Source organism: Anas acuta, chromosome 18 (assembly GCF_963932015.1).
Source record: "Anas acuta chromosome 18, bAnaAcu1.1, whole genome shotgun sequence".
NCBI classification, from domain to species: domain Eukaryota; kingdom Metazoa; phylum Chordata; class Aves; order Anseriformes; family Anatidae; genus Anas; species Anas acuta.
The window spans coordinates 701,308-723,468 of record NC_088996.1 but is presented as its reverse complement, the minus strand read 5'-3'; the positions used below and the strand labels follow the sequence as shown (position 1 = coordinate 723,468).

The following is a 22,161-nucleotide window of genomic DNA, read 5'->3' as shown; positions in this document are numbered from 1 at the left end:
TTCCAGCCAGACCCAGTACAACAACAATGGGGGTCATTAATCTTGTGATGGAGAGAGTTCAGGAGCTGCCCCTGGAGCATTACTCTGTTCTATCCCTTGGAATGTGTGGGGTGAGAGAGGTTTTGTGGTTCAAAAAAATAGTCAGGAACTATCTTTCTTTCCCTTCTCTTTGACCTTCCCTGCATATGTTTATTGACCTTGAACCTCTGAAAGTTCTTCAGTCCTGACTTTCTTACCAAACCTACCCATGCTTTCAATAAGGACTGTGTATGGGTAAGGTGCAAGTACAGCCCCTCAGGAGGTAGTCCTGGAGACAGAAATCAGCCAGATGTCTTCTTAGACATTAATACAGTTACTACACTGGTAAGACACTCTCTTTCCGAGAGTCCTTTTTAATTCCCAATGTTTCCGTTAGATAAGGCTGTGCAAAGGGATATCTGAGAGAGACATGAGATGAAAAAGCTCCTCTATATGGCAGGAAAGAGCACACAAACTGAGAAGGACCCAAAGTCAGCTTGCACAAAAATACTTCTATTTGTAAGATTTGTGTGAGAAGAGTATGTGGTCGGTGCAGCCACTGGTCTGCATCAGCTGCGTGAGCAGTGGGATGCTTCCAGAGACATTGTGCCTGGGGAACCTGCAATGAATTATTTTCAGTCTTGAGAATTAAATCAAATGAAAGATGTTGCTGGACGTTGAGTCCATACTGCAGGTGCTGTAACTGTGTGAGCAAGTCATTTTGGTGGTGCCAGTAAGGTGGCTGTAAGGAACTGGAAATAAGTATGTGTTCATTGGAATTGTTACAAGTCTCATTCCTTAGTGAAAAAGACAATTCTGTAAGCACCCACCATGTTGGAGAAGAACTCAAGATAACTCAGAGATAAAACAGGCATATCAATTTTTCTGTTATATCCATGAACTTTAGTGTTTTCATTAACAGGATTTAGAGCTTTCATAGAAAGCTTTACCAAACACTGAAGTGTTTCCATGGGATGTATGGAGGGATCCAGTCCCTGTGGTCGCAGAAGAATAGGCATGCCTGTGCTAGTTTCATTACGATGGGAATTTCATTTAGTACATTTCTAGGCAATAGGATAACAACAATAAAAACATGTGCCTTTGGATTGGCTAATATGTGAGAGGTTTTTCCCTTGCATCCTAAGCTGGGATCAGCAAAAACTAAATATCAAACAGCAAAAAAGTAACTATCAAATAGCAACATAAGCTGTGAAAGCTTCTGCTTTCTCACATATAAAGCAGGGTGATAACAGATACAGATACAGAGCTGTAAGTTGATTTAATTGAACCTCAGAGAGCAGAAGAGCAGGAGATAGGATTAGATGCAAAGATCTTACTGATTACCACTGTGCTAGCCATAGGTACGCAAAACAGACATGTGAGTCATACACCTTATAGAGTCCCTTAGTATCTGCCTAGCTAACTTGTCAAATTCATGTTGGGTCAGCTGAGTCTCCCAGGCTGTATCTCTGCTTAGGAGAGGAGCTAAAATCTGAATCAACATAGGCACAATCTATGCTGCAGTGTGGAGGTAATGGTTGTCTCGCACTGGACTTGGGTCCATACAGCTGCCTTGCAGCCTGTGACCTGCCTGTGCAAGAATGCCTGATGAGGCATAAACAGAAAATCATTCTTTAGTTCGCTGCTCCTTCAGAGCCATTGTATTCAGTTTTCTCAAACTGCAAAGAAACAGGAAATAGACATTTGGCTCCAAAACCATTAAAAGTCCTGTTTATTCTGGGTTGGAGCAGATTTGGAATTTCACTCAGAAAATGAATTTGTAGAAGGACATAGCATGTTTTTCTTTTTGTTTTTGTTTTGTTTGTTTGTTTGACAGTAATATTAATATGTCTGTCAATGTTTGAATGTTGTGTGCAGATGCTGAAGGTCTGCCTGCCCTCTGGATGTGGCTGCTTGTGTGAGTTTAGTGCAGTCATTTCTGACTATTCCTCCACAATATCAGAAGGCATATCCTGGAAGGAGAATTGCCTCCATGGAATAAATGATTGCATTTCACACATTTTTCCTTGCTTTCTTATATTTCTTCCTTTGAGGGCAATACAAATAAACAAACAAACAAAATCAGTATATGCCTGGTTTGCCTTAAAGATTAGGGAAAGACAGAGTGAAGCTCTCTACATATGAGCCAGGAGGAAGCTGTTGGGTTCATAGCTGCAGCCCTACGAGGCTGCAGCTGGCAGTCTTTGACCATGTATCTTATTTTCCCAGCTTGGCCTTATTTAGTGTCCCTGGTTGAAAGGACCAGACAGGGCTTCAAGCCATCTTTGTGATGAAACCTTCATTGCTTTTTTCACAGCTGCTGTAACTCCCTAGCTTCCAAGGAACCACTGAAGCCGCTTGGAAGAAGTGATATCACCAGGTGATGCAATGTGGTGCAGTTACTTGCACTTCAGCTTCACCTCTTTCTTTTCCTTGCAGCCTGAACCCCAGCACACTGAGGCTTGGAACTTGAATTGGTGAAGAGATGTACAGCTGAGGTGGCACTTGAACCCTCATAGCAGTTCTGTTTGTGCCTGGAGAGCAGGTGACAGCATGATGCTTATCTCCTGCTGTTCCTAATGGTTTGGATCACTCATGGTGATCTGGATCCTAACAATCAGGATGATAGTCACTGGATGATGTGGATCCGGAGTACATCTGGATCAGTAATGTATGCACTGATAATTACATCCATTATTGGTATATAATCATCATACTGATAAATGTACTTAAGCATGTTGTTCCTATAGGCAACAGGCATCTGTGCAGTGTTTCATCTTCACAATGTCTGAAGGTGATGATGCCCCTGTAAATTAAATTGGGACAGCACCTTTATGACCAGCACTTTGACCTGCCAGTATGTCTACATGAAATGAATGAGAGTGCCACATGCATGTCTTTCTTTCTCAGGCACTTGATTATTCTCTGCTTCAAGTTTTATTGTTTAATGAGAATGCTTCTCTTGGACAGGTCTGGGTGCTCATGGAACATCAAATACAGAGGGGTTTCATTTCTCTCCCAAAGGATGGTCTGTGTACCCAGTGCTCCAAGGGAAGATTTCTAGGGTATAAATCATGTTCTGGATGAAACTAGGACAGATAAGGAGAGAAATGGACTGAAAGTCTTTGGGTGTTTTGCAGTCTTTAGAATGCTAAACCATATGATCTCTTTCCAGATGTGTGTCTGGTTAGACTTTAAATTATCTAGATATCGACTTAAAAGATCGTGTTTCTTTTTCTGTTTTTTTTTTTTTTTTTTTTTTTTTTTTTTTTTTTTGGTCCTCGGCAGAAACCCAGAAAGGCAACTACTCAGCCAGGAGAAGATACCTTGAATGGCCATCTTCCCCCAGGCTGGCAGAGCTATATGTCTCCCCAGGGCCGCAGGTACTATGTGAACACCTTCACAAATGGTAAGTGGAGGCTCCAGTAGATGTGTCACTAGCAGCAGAGATCTGCTGCAGGAAGTTGTCTCTCAAGTTAATTTTGATGGCTAGCTACACCTAGTGAGTCAAAAAAATGAATATATGACCCTGCCACCATATGAAGGAAAATAATGTAACTAGATCTAGTGTTCTGGTCCTCTCTCATATTAATTCTGACTATTAGAATATATCTGAAGCTTTTTTAAAAGACAGGTAATGTAAAATAGAAACAACTCTGCCATAAATGATTCAGAATACAAAATACTGTAATGATTTAATTTGTATCACATTCTTTATTTCTTTTTCCTTCAGCTGCAGATATGTGTATCTATATATGTACATATATGTAGAGTAATAGAATATCACATATCATCTTTAAAGTAAAACATAAATAGTTAATTGACAATTTGCTCAAGTCAGAGGCTTGGAGATAAAAGAAAAGGCTGTGCAATGGGATATCAAAGATAAACTTTTCAGTCTGTATTTCAGTCTTTAATTCACTGTCTTGCTAGTAGAGTAACAGACTTAACTCAAAATCGTATAAACTGCTCAAGAACTGTTAGACTTGTAGCACTTTTGGCTTACACTGTCTACCTGCTCTGGTCATGAGCTTATAACAGCATTGCAAAACAGGGACTTGTGACCAGCAGAACCAGATTTCTGCAGCAGAAAGAATGACAGGGTAGGAGAGGACAGCAAGAGTTCGCTGTGTTCATAACATAGTCAAATCCATCAGGAATTACCATTGGTGTTCCTTTCTGACTCGCTGTGAGGGCAAGGAAGAGCCATGGGCTGTCACAGTGAGCCTCATGGTCCATGTGGTGACTGATCTATTTAGCTGAAGAAGCCTTTGGCTTGCAAGTCTGCCAAGTCATTATTTACCTTGGTTTTATGCACTGACATCTCACAGGACCCTGCAGAAGTCACATTACCATTAAACACTCCCTTCACCTTCACTTTGAAGCATGGTGTGCTTTGGTTCATTGACAACATCCCCTGCATGGCTGGGGAGATCAGTAGGAGTTAGATACCCCGTCCCCATTGCAATTCAGAGGTGGATAAGGTGGTGATTAAGCTCAGTCCTGAGCCAGCATGGCAATGGACCCTTACTCACATGCATTGGCTTGAGGTCGGAAAAAGCAGTAAGAAGCAGAACCTGGTTTTCATGCAATAAACACTCTTGCCACAGTAGCCCTATCCCAGAAAAGGGGATAGCCTGAAATGTTTCCACATAATCTCAGACAGCTTTTTACTATCTTCACAAAATTTACAGATGATATAGGAAGAGACAATAGCCACAGCCTGCTTCAGAAGTCAAGGGAAGGTTGGAAATCAAGTTTTCACTAAGAAGTTGTGGTTTAACCCAGCCAGCAGCTAAACACCACACAGCTGTTTGCTCACCCTCTCCCCTCCCTCTCTGGGATGGGGGAGAGAAATGGAAAGTGAAGCCTGTGAGTTGAGATAAAGACAGTTTATTAAGACAGGAAAATAATAATAACAACAATAATAATAACAATAGTGATGATAATAGTACTACTAATACTGTGTACAAAACAAGTGATGCACAATGCAATTGCTTACCGCCTGCTGACCGATGCCCAGCCTAACTCTGAGCAGCCGGCCCCCCCCACCCCAGCTAGCCACCCCTATATATTGTTTAGCATGACGTCAGATGGTATGGAATACCCCTTTGGCTAGTTTGGGTCAGCTGTCCTGGGTCTGTCCCTCCGAGCTCTTGCTGCACCCCCAGCCTGCTCGCTGGCAGGACAGAGTGAGAATCTGAAACATCCTTGGCTTGGTGTAAGCACTGCTCTGCAGCAATTAAAACATTGGTGTGCTATCAGCACTCTTCTCATCCTAATCCAAAACATGGCACGCTACTAGGAAGAAAATTAACTCTGTTCTAACTGAAACCAGAACACAGGGCAGGGTAGCCCTGGCAGAAGCAGACCAAGGAGGTGGTAGAATCTTCGTCCTTTGATGTTTTTAGATGGCTAGATAAAGTTGCGGCTGACATTTTCTGTTGTTGGCAGTGATACTGCTCAGAGTGAACAGCTGGGCTAGAGACTTCTCACTTCCAACCTGTCCTGCTATTTGCAAATTCTTGTCTCACCTACTGCAATGGGATTGCTAGGCAGCAAGGAATATGACTTTCAGAGTAACAGAATAGAAGAGAGGATAGATGGGTGTACATGCCCTATGGCATGTACAGGGGCACTGTGACCCTTCCATCACTCCAGTTTAGCTGGTGTTCTTGGCCAGCTCAGTTCCTTTCAGTTTGCTCAGTTAGAATATGCTGCTGCCTGAAAGTTGTCTGTCTGTGTGGATGTTAATGTTTGCTAGTTTTGGCAGTTTTATGATTTTGCTTGGGAGGTTTTTTTTGCTTTAGCTAGGCTCTATTGCATTATCAGATTCACGCTGACAGTGTCTGTGCTTCCTCAAGGTGAATTAGTTGCCAAGAAAGTGTCCCGTCGTGTCATTTAGGCCTCAGACAAAGCAGAAGATGGATGTTCTCTAGAACTTCCTGTTGAAGCATGTGATGAAGTCTCATCCAGCCCTGGATTAAGCAGCTGTCAGTACAGTGTTTTGAGTAAATCTGACTAATCGGCTCTGACCTTTGTCCCTCCAAAACTGGTAGTGCAGGACCATCTGTAGATCGTACAGTCTCATGTTGTATATGCACTTTCTTCCTTGACTGTGCTGCAGAGTTGGAGCTGCTGAGCCATGTAGTCAACACAAAGTCACATTTGGCTTGTGAGGCTTGTTTAACAGTGGGATTGTACCTTAACACTCGGGAAGTATTCTTTGGCTTTAAGCGAAAGCATAAGTAAAAGACAATGTGCTATAAAACTGCAGTCCCCATCTTTGCTGTGTGGCACATCTGTATTGGCATAGTTAATGTTTATAACAAGTTTCAAAGACTGGACATCTCACTGACTACACCTTCTCATTTGTCTTAACTGCTTATTTGTCCTGTAACTGCTGCAGCTGCTGCTGGCAGTATCCAGATAAAGACTGACAATATTTGTAATGGGGACATGGTGCCAGCATACATCTCTCTCACAGTTTCATGTACCGCCTTCCTGTTTTGCCTTCCTGGCACCATTGTTTCAGCAGTAGGATCTAGGTCTCTTTTCCATCAAGCTCTTTTCTTTTGTGTAGATGCACTCCTAAATTGGTCTCCCTTTATTGTAGCTATTACCAAATGATGAATGTATGCTGGAGTGTCTGAGAGAGACATCACTGTTAAGTTTCACAAGTACAGTAACTCAGAGGCCAGTAGCTATATTTCTAGGAAGTAGACATGTTCCTGGTTGGCTTTCAGTTTCATCCATATGGTTAAAGGTGCTTTTCTCACCATTACCAACAATGGCAGCAGATGCAAAACACTTGGCTAGTGAAGTTGTAACCATTTTTCAGATCTCCCAGGAACCAGTTCTCTTTTTATTAAGATGAACAATAAGAAAGTGTTTCAAGACCTCTTCAAAATTCTTCACAAATTCTCTCTCTTTTTTTTTTCATTCTAACATGTGCAGTGGCTTCCACATAACAACTCACAAAGTGGCTGGCTGACTGCTTGTTGTAAAAACAATCTGTAATACCACTATAGGGGTGACAACCACTGTTAGAATATACATTTGGACTCAGCTGAAAGAGAAGGAACATTGTTAATTCCCAATCAGGAAATACTGTAGACCTTATGTGCATTGCTTTCACAGAGTCTTTCTCCTCTAATTCCGCAGCTGAGATGATCTGCAGGAGACAGTGAGGGGTCAGGGAATAAAACTTCACGTGTTGATGGCAGTAATGTCTCCTAGGTAGTGTACGAGCACTCCTTTTGCTAGAATGTGCATGCACACTGCACATCTTGACAAACAGTACTGATAACTTGTCCTTGCTGGACAGAGGTCCATCTTCAACAGGTGTGATGAAACGGAAGCTGTTTAGGATATAGCATAGCATGGGAAATAGCAGGTCTGTCCATGAAGACCAGCAGAATATGGATGATGAATGTGACTACAAGAGACAGATTTTAGAGATTACACACCCAACTATTGTTGTTTCTGGTCTCAGCCAGTGCCAGCAATGGTCTATTTATATTAACCTCCTCTGGATGGGTGCAACAAGGCACTGTCGTTAACATACAGACTGTTACAAAATACAAGATTCTGTGTTAAGACAAATTTCATAGTTAAACATGGCAATGAGTCACTAGAAGGAAGAGCAGGGAACTTCTTGTGGCAACGAAGTGTTAAATAATCAGCTAAACAGAGTGGTTCTCACCTATCTGAGGAATAAATAATTGAACGTCAAAGGGAGTGAGGCAGTCTCTATTTAATGAAGACAAAAGCTATCTCCTGGACAAGGAAGGAGTACTGTGAGATTTTGATGCAGGCTTTCTTGTGAAGGGATCTCCTTAGTAGATACAGCAAAGTAAAAGGTATGCTTAGGAAGCTGTGTACTACCCTGCCAGGAGAGGACAGTATTCCAGAGTGATAAGGGAATGAGAGAGAAATTTCTGGGTTATTTTTACTCTAAGTGGTTTAATTGTGGTTTTCCTTTCTTTTTTACTTCTGTCTTTCACAGGCATCTGTAACTGCTTTGCAGAAATTAGATGTTGTGAATAAAGTATAACATTAGAATTGTATGGTAACATAGCTGCACTGGAAGGTAAGTTTTAGACAAATTGATGACACCAAGGCATTGTTCATTGAAGGTTACAGTAGATGTTTCAGTCAGGGGAATCTCAGCTAGTACACTTTCTACTCAGTCCTCTCAGCTTTCTGCTATGTGGTAAAGAGCTGGCACCAAAGGCATGGATCCTCTGACATGCAGCAAAACACTATGACATATACTTGGATTATAAAGGTTTATAGGGGCCTTGTTACACTGCGGTGTACTGAAAAATGAGTTCTTTTTCTCCTCTATTTGTAGCCTTCTGTCAGAGAGGACTTCAGTTTTCAGTCCCGGTGAAGGCTCTGACTTCAGAGCAGTGTAGGTGTATGTCTCATGTCTCCTGTTACCAGGTTTCACAAAGCTTCCTGTTCAACAGGAAGAAACATGAAATTGTCCTGGGAAGGCCTCTGCAGTCGCTGTGATGCACCAAAGGTTCACTCCCTAGCTCCTCTGAAATGTCCTGTGGAGTTTCTTTCAAGTATAGAATTTGGATCAGGATCAGAATCACCCTGTCACATCAAGGGTGTCTTCTCCAGGTGCTGAAGCACCAAAATTGTCTAAGGAGACTGTACAACATTAGCCTTGTTATAGTGGGTTACACTTCATGTAGACATTTCTTTTTAGTTTCTTTAATCTTTAAATCCACAAAGGGATTTCTGTATCTCAACCCTAGTCTGAACTCCACTTGGTGAGAGAGTAAATGATTTCAGAAAATATGACAGGGTGTTCTCCTAGCTTACAGCAGGTGTCTCTGGCTACTGTGAAAACTGAAGTTTATGTTTTCTCTTAATTAGTTTATAATATCCCTCCTACCACAGGTTCTGTGTTATTTCTCTGTGCCTTTCCTACCCACTGAGGTTGAGCTAGGCAGTGAAGCTGAAACAGAGGGACGAGGTTGTCTACTTCAGCTCAGTCATGCAGAAATTTGAAAGGAGAAACTGATAATAACTAGAAAAAGCAAACAGCTGCTCAGTGGACAGAGTGGAAGATGCTTTCACAGGTAGTAATATCAAGGAAAAGCAGCCAGAAACTGAGTGGAAGGATGGACAGGCTCATCCCCATGACACAGAGCATCCAGGAACATCCTCAGCTCTCCTCAGCTGGAGACTCCTGCTCACAGTTTGAGTATTGCCCATGTTCCATACACACCCTGGGGAGCCTGTGCAGCCAATTGCATCCAAGGATGCAGCTGCTTGGCCTCTGGCTACAGCATACTGATGCAGGAGCTATCTTTATTCCCACCTCTGCCAGAGTCCAGAGATACCCAGACTTGGCCTACAACAAAACTCAGCCAAATGCTAGTGTTACACAGTGGCTTTTTGTTTGTTTGTTTGTTTTATTTTCTTCAAAGCTTATGTTAGGTAAAAAATGTTAACGTTGCATTTTTGGTTGAAAGGCACTCTGCTGGTTCTCCTGTAGCCTGATGCCCATAAAGAGCCCAAAGCTTCTACTTTGTTTATATACATATCCCTTTTGCATTCGTATCATTCACACTCCCTCTTTTTATCCTTTCCATTATATTGTCTCCCATGCATGAGGTAGAATACAGTCACTTAACTCAGCCATATGCTAACCATATGTGGAAGCTCCAGGCACTGAGTTCACTGTCTATTCATTTAAATATTTTATTTGGACATTCCCTGAGTGGCATGTCCTTCTCTACAGCACTCCAGCTGTCCTATGTGCTTAACCAGTTGCCCAGTGAGTTACTAGGAGGCATATCTGAAAGTGGAGTAGGTTGGGACTATTCATGAAATTCAGAGCTGTGGCTGAACCCTGGGATGGGTAAGAGCACAACATAACTTCCACGACACATGCTGTGTTGAGGAGTTGCAGGGGGAATCATCACCTTACAGACTGTGAGTACTGGCAAAAGCAGGCTTTCTTGGCAAAGTTACAGCAGTTTTAGCACTTCCATCATCAACAAGAAGTGATCCGATGAGGTATGCACCCTCTCAGTTGGATTGGGGGATTGTGGCTAAACATTTCTGCATCCTCAAGGCAGGGCAGGGCTGTGAGCAAAGACTCCATTTGCAGCAGGGCTGCTTTTTTACAGAGAATCTTAAAAATAGCAAAGGCAAATTGGAAGCTGGCTAGAGGGAAAGCAAATTAAGGGGAAAGGGATCATAAATAACTATGAAGACAGTGCAGAACTGCTTGGTAGATCATACTCAAAAGGGGTTCTCAATGGTCCCTTGTCAAAGGGAAGTTTGCACGGAAGGAAATCCTGCAGGGAATTCCCTAGGCTTCTCTCTAGTCAGTAATTCCAGAAATGAATGGCATGTTGACATTGAGAGTATTTATTCAAATGTTAACTTTAAATGAAGCTGGGAAAGAACATTGTGTTCTGCACAGAACAAGCTCAGAATTCAGAATCATCCTGCAACTGAGGACACATGCTGAAAGTGTAAGAAGCTGTTTGGTAAAGATGTGCATAAGATTGGAGATTTCATCAGAAATAAGTGACAAAGGCTGGCAATGGAGCAGCTCACAAAGATGTAGGAGCTCTTGAGGATCTGAAATCGAATCAGCAGGGTTGTGCTATTACAAAAGCAGTCAGCATTTTCCATTGTATAAAACAGGGGTGTTGTTTGTGAGGCATGAAAGTATTCCTTCAACTTTACTAGGAAATCATGAAGCCTCAGCTGGAATATTTTATCTTGTTTGAGCTCCACACTTCAGGAAAAATGTAAGCCAATTGGAAGAGTTCTGGACTCTTTGTCCAGAAAAGAGTTTTGAGAATGATGAGAGATGTGGAAAACATGGCATGTGCACACATGTGAAGAGATTGGGTCTATTTGCCCTAAGAAAGTGAAGATATGAATGGGGACATGGAAGTAGGCTGTTTGCAATGCTTGTGGTGACTAGAGGATACAGTAACGTGTCAGCTGCAATTCTGACAACATTAACTCTTCCTGGCTGTCTAAGCTAGTGGAGTGTGGGAGCAGGGAGTTGCCTGGGATTCAGTGTCACTGCAGATCTGTAAAAGTAGGTGGCACAAAACTGTGAAAAGTCATGTTGGCCTTTGTTTGGAGTACAGCAGGGACCAAATGACCTCTTAAAATCCCTGTCACGCCTGTTTTTTCAGTCTGTAAAGCCTAACCTATATGAAAATATTAATGTAGAGGATGGCAAATGCCTGGTACTCACATGAGAGTTGTTTTTTATTCAATATTGTTGGTTTCCAATTTTTTTAAATGCATCATATATAACTACACTATTGGCATACAACTGCTGTTTTGCTTTTCCTGTCCCTCTAAGTCAGAAAGAACCTTAATATAAGTTGAGGATAACATTTGCTGTGCTTCACGTCATGTGTCCTTACGTGTACATGTGCTGAATATTCCCACTATGGTTCCTCATCCTCCCTGGACAGTCCTGCCCTCCTGCTCCCTTAAAGAAGGCAGGATTATTCAGTGGTCCTGCATCCAGGACAGCAGCACCGGATGGGCTCCATGCCTTGCAGTTGATCTGCTTGGATGGGTGTACAGACAGAATCCTGGAGGGAGCATAGGCTTTGAAGAAGGTCAGGGAGTAAAAGCTATATAAATTTTGGTACAATGAGGTTCTATGCTGCTCCTTACCCTGAATCCTTTGTGTAGTTCTGCTCCTTCCTCCTGATGATAGGAAGTATTGGATGGCCAGTCCAGTTTGACAAATGCCTTTCCAAACATGACCAACACTGCACCACCCCTGCTGCTCCAACTAGCTGTCACCATTTGTGTCCTTCCTCACAAAATGCAGAGGCCTTTGTTAGATTAAATAGGCTTTTTGCTCTCGGTGCTTGCTATTCAGACAAGGGAACTCAAGATATGCAGTCCCAAACCTGGGGACCAATGGGATTTTTGGGGGAAGTAACATGATGATTCTTACAAGACTTCAAAATACAGCAGAACCTGCCACCATTATTCTGTCAGCTGCTTGCAACATTTAGTGCCTTTCTACATTGTGATTATTGGTCTTGTATCTTATCTGACCATACTAGCATTTCCACTGAGAGTGATCTGATTTTCATTGTCTTTACATGATAAACACAAGGAAATTGGTACTTAAATGGAAAAAAAACAGAATTTATGAGACAGTGTCCTTACCCATAAAAATAATATGTTAGAAAAAAACTGTAATGAAAGATGTGGGGCAACTCTTTATTGAACAAACAGATCTGCACAGGTAAACGAGCCAGCCAACAGACAGCATGTTCTTGTGTATCTCCACCTGCTGGCCAAATCAGATGAACATTCCATGTTTATTCTCTGAAGCTGATTGGACTCAAATCCTGAAGCCATTCTAAAAGCTTCCAACCTGTAAAGGTCTGCATAATGAAAAAAATTGTTTTCACAATATGGCCTGTTATAGGAAGGTTGAATACATTACATTCGGAATGCTGGGCTTCTATTTTGTGCAACGTCTATAGCCATCATAGCTTGTAATGTCAAAACGTAAGGAAAAGTATAGAGATGACTAACCACTCTAAAACTCCTGGAAAGCCTTTATCTATAGCTGTGATGGTCCTTATTTTGCAGACTTTGCATCATTCCTGTGGGGAATCATGCTGTCTGGAAGTATGATAAAGATATCTTTACTCGGATTTGGGGGGTTAAGTACCAGCTTTCTGTTTAGAATTTGACACAACCAAGCAGGGATGATAAACTCAAGGAAGTGTGTATAAAGGACACTCATCAAAGTCCACAGCACTGACTGGGCTCGAGGAGAGCTTACTGTAGTGTCCTTAGATACATGTAAGTTTCACCATCCCCATCACTGTCTGAGTAGGGCAGGATTTGATTCACCTGTCTGAAGGTACTGTGTGAAGGTACTGTGCATGGGTGAACATCACCATTTGAACTGGATCTTCTAGTCTCACTGTTTATCAATGAAAAGAAATAATTACCTTCACCTCTCAGTTATCTTCCTGTTGGAGGCATCTAAAATAGCTAACGTGACCTACACCCTAAAAATGACTGGAAGGCCAGACAAGCACCTCTGCAGATCAGACTGGGGAAAACATTTATAAGGGAGCAAGAAGTCTTACGGGTTTAGGGAATTAAAGTAGCAGAAATATCTGAAATGTGACCTCTCAGGGTAGCAATGATTAAGAAAAAAAAATATGTCTGCAGAAACTTTCATTGCATTAAGTAGTAAGAAGAATCTAGAAGGTCACATGGAGGCTGGAAGGAAGTTAGTGGAAAGGCAATGGAGACTTTATAAGTACAACTTCAGAGATTATCTCTGGGAGGAGAACACCTTCCCTGTAGCACACTTTGCCTCATTCAGCTTAGCCACAACATACAGTTTATAGCAGGACAGAGAAACAGTTTAGTGTTCCTCTGAAGAGCTGTAAGCCCTGCTGAAAGCTTTTCTGTGTACTAGTATCTGTGTGTGCAGTAATCAAAGGTTTGATGCAGCAGATGGAAGGGAAAAGATTTTTTTCTGCTGATGGATCAATGAATGGGAGAGAAATGGTTACTCTGAGAAATAACTGTCTAAAGATGAGAAGGTCCACCCCAGGCCTGCAGCATTGGATGTTCTTCGACACTATGTCCCCTGTGCCCTTGCATAGGGGACATATTCTGCTTTGGATTTTTTTACCCATCAAGTTTTAGACTTTAAAATCTCCCGTGTTTGGCTATCCCCATGCTTACAGTCTTCAACCTTAGCCTTACTACTCACAGCCACACAGTCGCTTGCACCTTCTGTAAGCCCTCTATGACATGCACTCAATTCATTGTTGTCCTACATTCACCACACATTCCAAGGTAAGAGGAAATGGCTATTAGAAGCCACTTGATTGTAAGCAGCCCCAGACCCTCATCCCCCTGTCTTGAAGCCCCTGCTGCCCTGTAGGGAAAATTTGGGCAGGGGTATTGGTGCTTGTGACTCTGGATGGAAAGTGCAGGGTGTGCAACCCACCCTTTGCTGGCCTGGTCCTTCTCAGCATTAGGGAAGGGGCTGTCAGGATATCTGCTTCTGCTTTCTGGGGATGTAGGAGGGTGTTGGCAGCTAGAGGTGAGGGCAGTTAAGTGGGAAGGGAGTCTTCACAGCCCACATGGGTGGGTTTAGGAGTCCTCTTTGCAGACAAGGGAAGAAAAAAGGTAGGAGGAGTGGAGACAGTGGCAATCACCCTTGTACTCAACTCCCAGATTTCTGAACCAACCAGATACCCCTCAGCACTCCAATTCCCTTATTTGCTTTAGAAGAAAATTAGAACATGGGAGTTCTTGTTATTTCTTCCTCATCAGAACTGTACTGCTCTTTTCATTGTTTTTACCTCACCAAACAGTGGTGGTCTCCATCCCTGGGGAGTAAGCTCTCCATCTGCACTCCTGTTGGGCTCAAAGTTCAGCTCCCATGTTGACCTGTTGGGAGAAACATGAAATAAGGCCTCCAGAAACTGCCAGTTATCTTATGGCCTTCATATTTCAAGTGAACTGGTTCAAGTCCTGGCTTGATAAACATTCCATTGCTCCATGCAGGCTCTTCTATCTTTGCCTGTGACTAAGATGAGGAGCTATTATTGTGCATGATCTTAATGAATGAGGAACTGCTATTGTGTGTTATCTTACCGAAGAGAAGCCACGAAGTGTTTAAGTGAAGCGCTCTAGACCCCTATTGGGTCCTCAGGACCTGTGTCCGTTTTCTCAGTTCAGCTGAGATTGCTATTTGCTCCTGTGTACAGGGATGTCCCATCTGTTCCCTTCCCAAGACAGGTACCATTGCAGCAACTCAGCTAGAAGCTCTGTTGTGCTGGAATTACAGGAAATAAATGTTTCCAGGCTGGTCCGGGTTGCAAAATCACAGTGTATGAAGCTTTCAAAACTTTTCATGTATATGAGCTGATGGGAGGACTGTGAATAGGAAGATATCCTGTCTGAGACAGAGTGCAAAATAGACAGGGTTCTGATGCTTACATTCAATGTTGAGCACTTCTGAACAACCTGTGGGTAATTTGGAGGCAGGTGTAGGTAAGGTGAAAAGATTTCTGCCCTGAATATCTCCTACCTGAAAGTCCCCATCAAAGAACTGCATTTATTTACATGTTGCTATTTCACAGAGTTGGCAGGTGGCTTCTAGCTGGCATTTTTCACAGCCCAAAGCAAGAAAACTAGCACTGTGGCTTTTTGGCTGCATTTCTACACAGTGCTTCAAATTTAGTTCAGGCAGTGTTAGAACTGCTTTTACCTTCATGCAGTTTTATTAGGGCTGACCCTCTCCCCTGTAGCCTTAGGGCTACACTGCCATCATCTGAAAGAAATGCGTATTTATATAGTAATTCCCTAGTATGACATTTTCTTATCAATAATAATTGCAGTTTTGTGTTGTGATTTCAAATAAGAGAAGATGTGAGTCCATGCAGAGGGAGACGTGATGGGGAAGGACAGGAAAGCAAAGGAGTCAAGAAGCTAAGCAGCAGTTAGGGTAGGAGGGTAGAGGTGCTATCTGATTTCTGAAAGGTGTAAGGAATTGCATAGCTGCTTAAAATCATCTTTTTTGCATAGATAATATTTATCCATCTTTAAAAAAAGTGGAGAGAACAATCTCCTTTGCTTTAACATTCAGTTAATCCTCTTTTTGATATGAGAGTGTAGTAAGGCATTGGCTGAATGGTGCTGGCAGAGCAGATGAGACTGCATATAACCTGGATTGTAACAGAATGTGGAGAAATTTCTAGGCTGCATGGCATGGGTGGTCTTGGAGTGTTTTTTGAATGGAGAGCCTTAGAATTAGATTGCCATGTCAAGTTTGAATGCACTGTGTGCCCGGAGTGCACAGTTACTATGTCATTAGCCATATGGTTGCTCACTGTCTTTGGGAGTGGTTTACTACTGTGTGTGGGTGGTAGATTCAGCTGGAAAATATTTGACTATGCAGAAGAAATTCTCAGATGTACTGCAGCTGTGATACCTCTTGCATTAGTCAAACAATTGTACTCCATCTACGTTGTCCATCACATTAAAGATGACACATACTTATGACACAAGTGTTTGTGTGGCTTGCTGTTGTCTTGCTTTCTCAGCTGAGGTCAGCCTTACATGGTGTGTTCTTATTTCCAGGCTTTTCTTGTCTACAATGTTATGTTCTTCCCATTTACTGAACAGCTTTTTTCTTCATGGAAAGCAAGAAGTCTGCTTTCATATTATCTTGATCCTGATTAAGGCCCATTTATTCTCATCATCACAAGAATCACCACTAAAATGCCACCTGCAAAACCAAGTTTTAGGACATGGACTTTCAAGCAGTCTGAAAGGTGTAGCGGCAAGTAGTTATTTCCTTGAAAGGAATCTTGAGAAGTCTAACGCTTCAGAGGCTCAGGAAAGTTTTCTCTGTCTGCCTGAAAAAATAGATACTACCTAGTATTCTTCTGGTACCACCAGCCATCTTTTACCACTGACTTGACTAACCCACCTTGGAATCTGCAGCTGGAATGTCCATGGCTCTTTGCCCTTCTTGCACCTTGTCCATGGGCCATTGTCATGAATGGTGCCTGGCATAACATATAAAGATAAGAGATGGTAACAGTGTTTGCGGTCATGTTTTATGCAGTACCATTGCCATTAGGACACTTGTTTGGTCAGAGAATACCCACAGAAACTCAAAGGGGCTTTTGCATGTCTTGAGGTTCTCCATCCTAAAATATATAATTCACTACATCTATGTCTCCTAGCTTCTGTGCAATGCCAGAGCTGAGAGCACTGTAACATTAGGATGTCACAAGCTCAACTATCCTTTTCTAAGACACATAATTTTAAAGGATTGTAAGCACACTAAAAGGAAGCCTCCCTGCTACACTATAATAAGCTAGACCTTAATCAAGAACATGAAAGCAATTTTAATAATGCTGCATTTCATTGGGTAATTGGAGTGTGACAACAGACTAAGCAGGAGACATTTCTGACCTGCTATCATACAATGATGTTTGCATTTTCACTGATTTTGTTGTGAGAGAGGGAGAAAAGTGGGTCCGTACAGACAGTGACCATTCTCCAGAGGAAGTGCATGCGAGATCTATGCTGACAGCCTGAGCACAGCCTGGAAAGAAACCAGCTAAGGGTGACTCTAAAGCTGGTTGGTCATTTTGTAACTTCCAACCTTTACCAAATCTTGAACTCTTTATTTTGACAGAGTAAACAAGAATTATTTTATCTTTGCTTGGTTAGAAAGCAACTGCAAAGCAAGGTGAAAACATGTTGTTTCTTTGAGGGAGATGGCCCTGAAGTTCCCTTAGACAGGCATATTCCTGGAGCTTCTGCCTAGCACACCTTGTCATGTACCTGAGCACATCAGCCTGAAACTCAATGAAGTCAGGTGCAATTCATTATAGGGACTCTTTCCTGTAAGACAACAAGTTCTACAACACCGGAAAACAGTGAGGATGTTTGCCATTTACAGACAAATTTTAGTTCTTCTCAGTTGCTGGTTGCCAGACCTGAAGTAAGAGATCAGTGGATGGAAGGAACATAACCACATCATTCTCTAGTATTTCCTCTGCCTACATATTTTTCTAGCTCTCTGAGAGAGTTAGGGAGTTTGGATGGATTTAGTCTGTGGGCTGGGCTTTTTGTTTTGTATCTCACCAGCCATAGTCAATACCTACTCCAACTAAACTTAAGAACTGCAGCTAAGACAGTAAGTCCTCTATGGAGATGACTAAGAGATGTCAAGCATTTCTACTATGTCTTTTCTCTTACAGATAAAACCTCCTAGTGACTGTTCCCCTGTGATACAGAATGCCCTAGCTAAAGGGTGGTGTAGTAACCTTACCTTGGTAAAGTGGCCTAAAACCTAGAAAAGCAAAGTGTGTCTCAGTAAATGCTGGAAACAGCATTATTATCACTACCACACTTGCAACATAGGGTCACTTTTGTCTGGCATATTGTTTGCAAAAGGAAGTGCATGGTACTCAGTGCTCATTTTAAAAGATATTTTGAAAGACGAAATAAGGACTGTTGTCAGCAGCTTCTCCCATGCTGCTGGAATAGTAACAAACACCTCTTCTGTCAACACATAGACATAAAATTTCAAGAACTCTTCCATAATCGTGTCTCCATGGCAACATTTAAGGCTGGAAAATAAAAACTATATTGCAGCCTCAGTATCTTTGGAGGCTGCAGGGTAGGATGGAGCTGGATTTCAGTTCTGACATGGCAACTCCTGCTGAAATAGTTCATGTACTACAGAGTACTCTGCTTTAAGCACTTAAGAGATTGAATCTCATGTTTCATGCAGATGCAGGGAGATTTGCATCTGTCAGTTCTGCATGCTTTTCCTGTCTCTAATTTAAAATAAGTATGAGGATGGAAGTAAAGATCAGGGCCTTGGGAGGCCCCTGGGCTAATGTTACTTTGCAGTGCAATGAGAAGACACCATGTTGTTGACAAACTCATACACAGACTGGCTGGTTGGGCCTTTTAAGCTGATGTTACCATAGCCCTATGGCGTTCAGTACTGCAGGGCTCACTGGGCCAAAATGGTGGAGCACAAGAGAAGAAGCAGCTGCTGTGATAAATCAGGAGGTTCTTTATGCTGTAGTCTGCAGGAGGTCAGCAAGGGAGAGACAGGATGAATTGATGCAAAGGTCAGACCTTCATGTTTAAACTAAACAAAATCTCCTTGTGCTATGTGCCCTGTATGTAACCAGAGGAAAATATTTTCACTGTACTCTCAATTCACCCGTTCCTTCTGCTTCTACAGTTTTGAATGTTTTGCTCCAGTCTCAGGGCATTGTGAGTGATTTCCTCTCCTCACACGCACAAGCCTACCAATTCCTCCTGCCTTAGGTCTGTTTTCCCCCACAATATCAAGGAATGAAGTGCCATTAAACTGTTTCTGATTCATCACAAATGTGGGAAAGATTTTAGCAAGAAAGGGGAGGTAAGAAATAAAAGCACTGCCATCGGTTTGTTTCTTTCTGCCTAGGTGAGGTGTGCTTCCAGAAAGCCAGATAGAGTGTGTGTCGTGGTTCCGCTCGAGTGGGCAGCCAAGCTCCACCACAGCCTCTCTCTCACTCCCCCTCCTCAAAGAGGAATGGGGAGAAAATATGATGAAAAGGGCTAAAAGGTTGAGATAAGGACGAGAAGATCACTCAGTAATTATTGTAACGGGCAAAACAGACTCAGCATAGGGAGATAGTAAGATTTATTGCTTATTACTAACAAGCTAGAGAAGTGAGAAACAAAGGAAAGAAAGGAAAAGCACCTTTCCCCCCCCCCATCCACCCTCTTCCACCTCCTCCCCCTGAGTGGCGCAGGGGAACGGGAGAATGGGGGTTATGGTCAGTCTACAGCGCTTCTTCTCTGTTGCTCCTTCTCGGTCACTCTTGTCCCCTGTGCTGTGGGGTCCCACCCACGGGATACAGTCCTTGATGAACTGATCCGGCATGGGCTTCCCACAGGCAGCAGCTCTTCCAGAACTGCTCCAGATATGGGTCCATACCACGGGGTCCAACCGTCAGGAGCAAACTGCTCCAACCTGGATCCCCCACGGGCAGCAGCTTGTGCCAGGTCACCTGCTCCTGCGTGGTCTCCTCTTCACGGGCTACAGGTCCGGCCCGGAATCTGCTCTGGCAGGGGTCTTCCACAGGCGGCAGCCTCCGTCGGTGCAGGGCCACCTGCTCCACCGTGATCTCCTCCACGGGCTGCAGCATGGAACCCTGCTCCACCGTGGTACTCCATGGGCTGCAGGGGGACAGCCTGCTTCACCACGGTCCTCACCACAGGCTGCAGGGGACTTCTGCTCCGGCGCCTGGAGCACCTCTCCCCCTCCTTCTACACCGACCTTGGCACCTGCAAGGCTGTTCCTCACTCCCTTCACTCTCCCAGCTGCTGTGTGACGCAGCGTTTTTTTCCCTGTCTTAAATATGCTCTCACAGAGGCGCAAAACAACATCGCTTATTGGCTCGGCTCTGGTCAGCAGTGGGGCCCTTACCAAACATGGGGCAGCTTCTAGATCCTTCTCACAGAAACCACCCCTATGGCCCCCTGTTACCAAAACCTTGCCACATAAACCCACTACAGTGTGTCAGCTTCAAGCAGCCTGGAGGTTTGGACAGTGGAGAGCATTATTATGCAGTTAAAGGAAAGCTGTTTACAAAGTAAGCCTGTTCGCACTCCTTTTGACTCCTGGGTCCAACCAAGTTTTGCACTTTGGGGAGCCACAGACAGGCAGCAAACCTTGCAGAAAGCCTGTAAATATGCAAGGAAAGAATAGGAGGTCTGCAAACTGTCTACACAGACAGGTGATTCCTACATGCCACCAATGAGTGCAAAGTGAGTGCAAAAAAGACGGGGTAAGACTGGGCAGGCTGTTTTACCTTACCACAAATATCACTTCTAATTTTGCATCTTATCAGGAACAGTGTGAGAAGCTTGCAGGGTTTCTTCTTGTGGCATTGAGGAGTGACAGGAGAAAATTTAATTTGCTGTTCTTCATCTACGTCAGAGTGACATGTGCATCTTATCACAGAATCATAGAATAGCTTGGGCTGAAAGGGCATTAAAGATCATCTAGTTCCAAACCCTCTGCCATGGGCAGGGACACCTCCCACCAGGCCAGGTTACTCAAAGCCCCATCCAACCTGGCATTGAGCATTTCCAGGGATGGGGCATCCGCAGCTTCTCTGGGCAATCTGTTCCAGTGTCTCACCACCCTCAGAGTACAGAATTTCCTCCTTATATTTAATGCAAACCTACCCTCGTTTAGTTTAAAGCCATTACCCATTGTCCTATCACTACACTACCTGTCAAAGAATCCCTCCCCAGCTTTCCTGTAGGCGAGATCCTGCACAGCTTTACAATATTTGATCCAGACACTGTATTTGGAGCTGCTCAACATTACAGTTTTCTTGCTGTTAAAACTAGAACAAACTCAAAACCTATCTATAAAGATGTGAGATAGCACCAGCAGTTGGGTGACACCTAGTCACCCAACTTAAGACACCTTAAGACAAGGGAAAGTTTCTGTACAGTAAACAGACCCAGGGATCCTCTAGCTGACTCTGTCCCATTCTCACAGTTTGGCCAATGAAACTATGGAGCATGTAGCTCCTAAAATGGCACTACAACATAACACCATGCAGCGATACTAAACCTATTCCTGAAAGAAATATGAATACACTCAGGGAGTATTATGCAAACTTAAGGCTTATGATTAATGTTTGGCTTATGCTGCATTTTCAAACTGTAAATCAGCTAATCAGCTGCTTTGACCTCAGAGGATTAATGGAGAAGGGACATAAAATGTCCTCTTCAGCTGTTACACGTTGATCCAAAAATCACCCACACTGGTGCCTCTTCAGAAGTTCTGTTTCCTGACTAACATAGAGACACAGAGCATGTGTCTCTTTGAAGGCCTGACACATCATGCCATTTCTCGTTCTGCCAAAAATATGCAAATTGAGCTTTTTTTTTTTTTTTTTTCCAAAAAACAGGTTTCTGCTTTCATTTGGGAGAAAATGCTTAACCACATTCGTGAAAAACATCTTTTGTTCTGTTGTCATGCATACGTTGGGTCTTGGAACTATTTTTGCTCTTGCTATATCATTTCTGTGTAGACACAGCTTATGTGTCAGGATTGAATGGAGGGCAGGGACAGGTGATGTAGTGGGGGCCACCTGACCAGGAAGACCGAGAGGATGATAACCTCTACTGATAGATAGGAGCAGCCTCATGTGCACAAGCTATGGTCCTCATGGGGGAATTCAATCAACTGATTATCTACTGGGGGGACAGCACAGCAGGGCATAAGCAATCCAGGAGATTCCTGGATTGCACTGTTGATAACTTTCTTCTCCAAGTGATAGAGGAACCAATAAAGGAGAGGTGCTATGCTGGACCATGTTCTCACCGGGGGGAATGTAAATCTCAAGGGCAGCCTTGGCTACAGTGACCATGAAAAGGTGAAGTTCCAGATCCTTAGGGCAGTGAGTAGGGTGCACAGCAAAATCATTATCCTGGACGTCAGGAGAGCAGACTTTGGCCTGTTCAGGGTTCTGCTTGTTGAGTACCATGGGGGGAAGAGGGTCCCAAAAAAGCTGGTTGATGTTTGAAGGT

At 43.2% G+C, this 22,161-nt stretch overlaps 1 protein-coding gene across 9 annotated transcripts in view; it reads left to right on the top strand.

The window, feature by feature from the left end:
* GAS7 (growth arrest specific 7) overlaps positions 1 to 22,161 on the top strand; it is a 114,273-nt gene that overhangs the window by 40,188 nt on the left and 51,924 nt on the right. For 4 of the 9 annotated variants that reach the window (XM_068655217.1, XM_068655216.1, XM_068655221.1 and 1 more), the window contains exon 2: positions 3,307 to 3,427. The exons of 2 other annotated variants lie outside the window; for them this stretch is intronic. In XM_068655217.1, the coding sequence (XP_068511318.1) occupies positions 3,307 to 3,427 (121 nt within the window). Of the gene's footprint in view, positions 1 to 2,335; positions 2,399 to 2,457; positions 2,564 to 2,670; positions 2,690 to 3,306; positions 3,428 to 22,161 lie in introns of those variants that run through there. 3 more of the 9 variants (XM_068655220.1, XM_068655219.1, XM_068655222.1) reach the window with 3 other exon arrangements.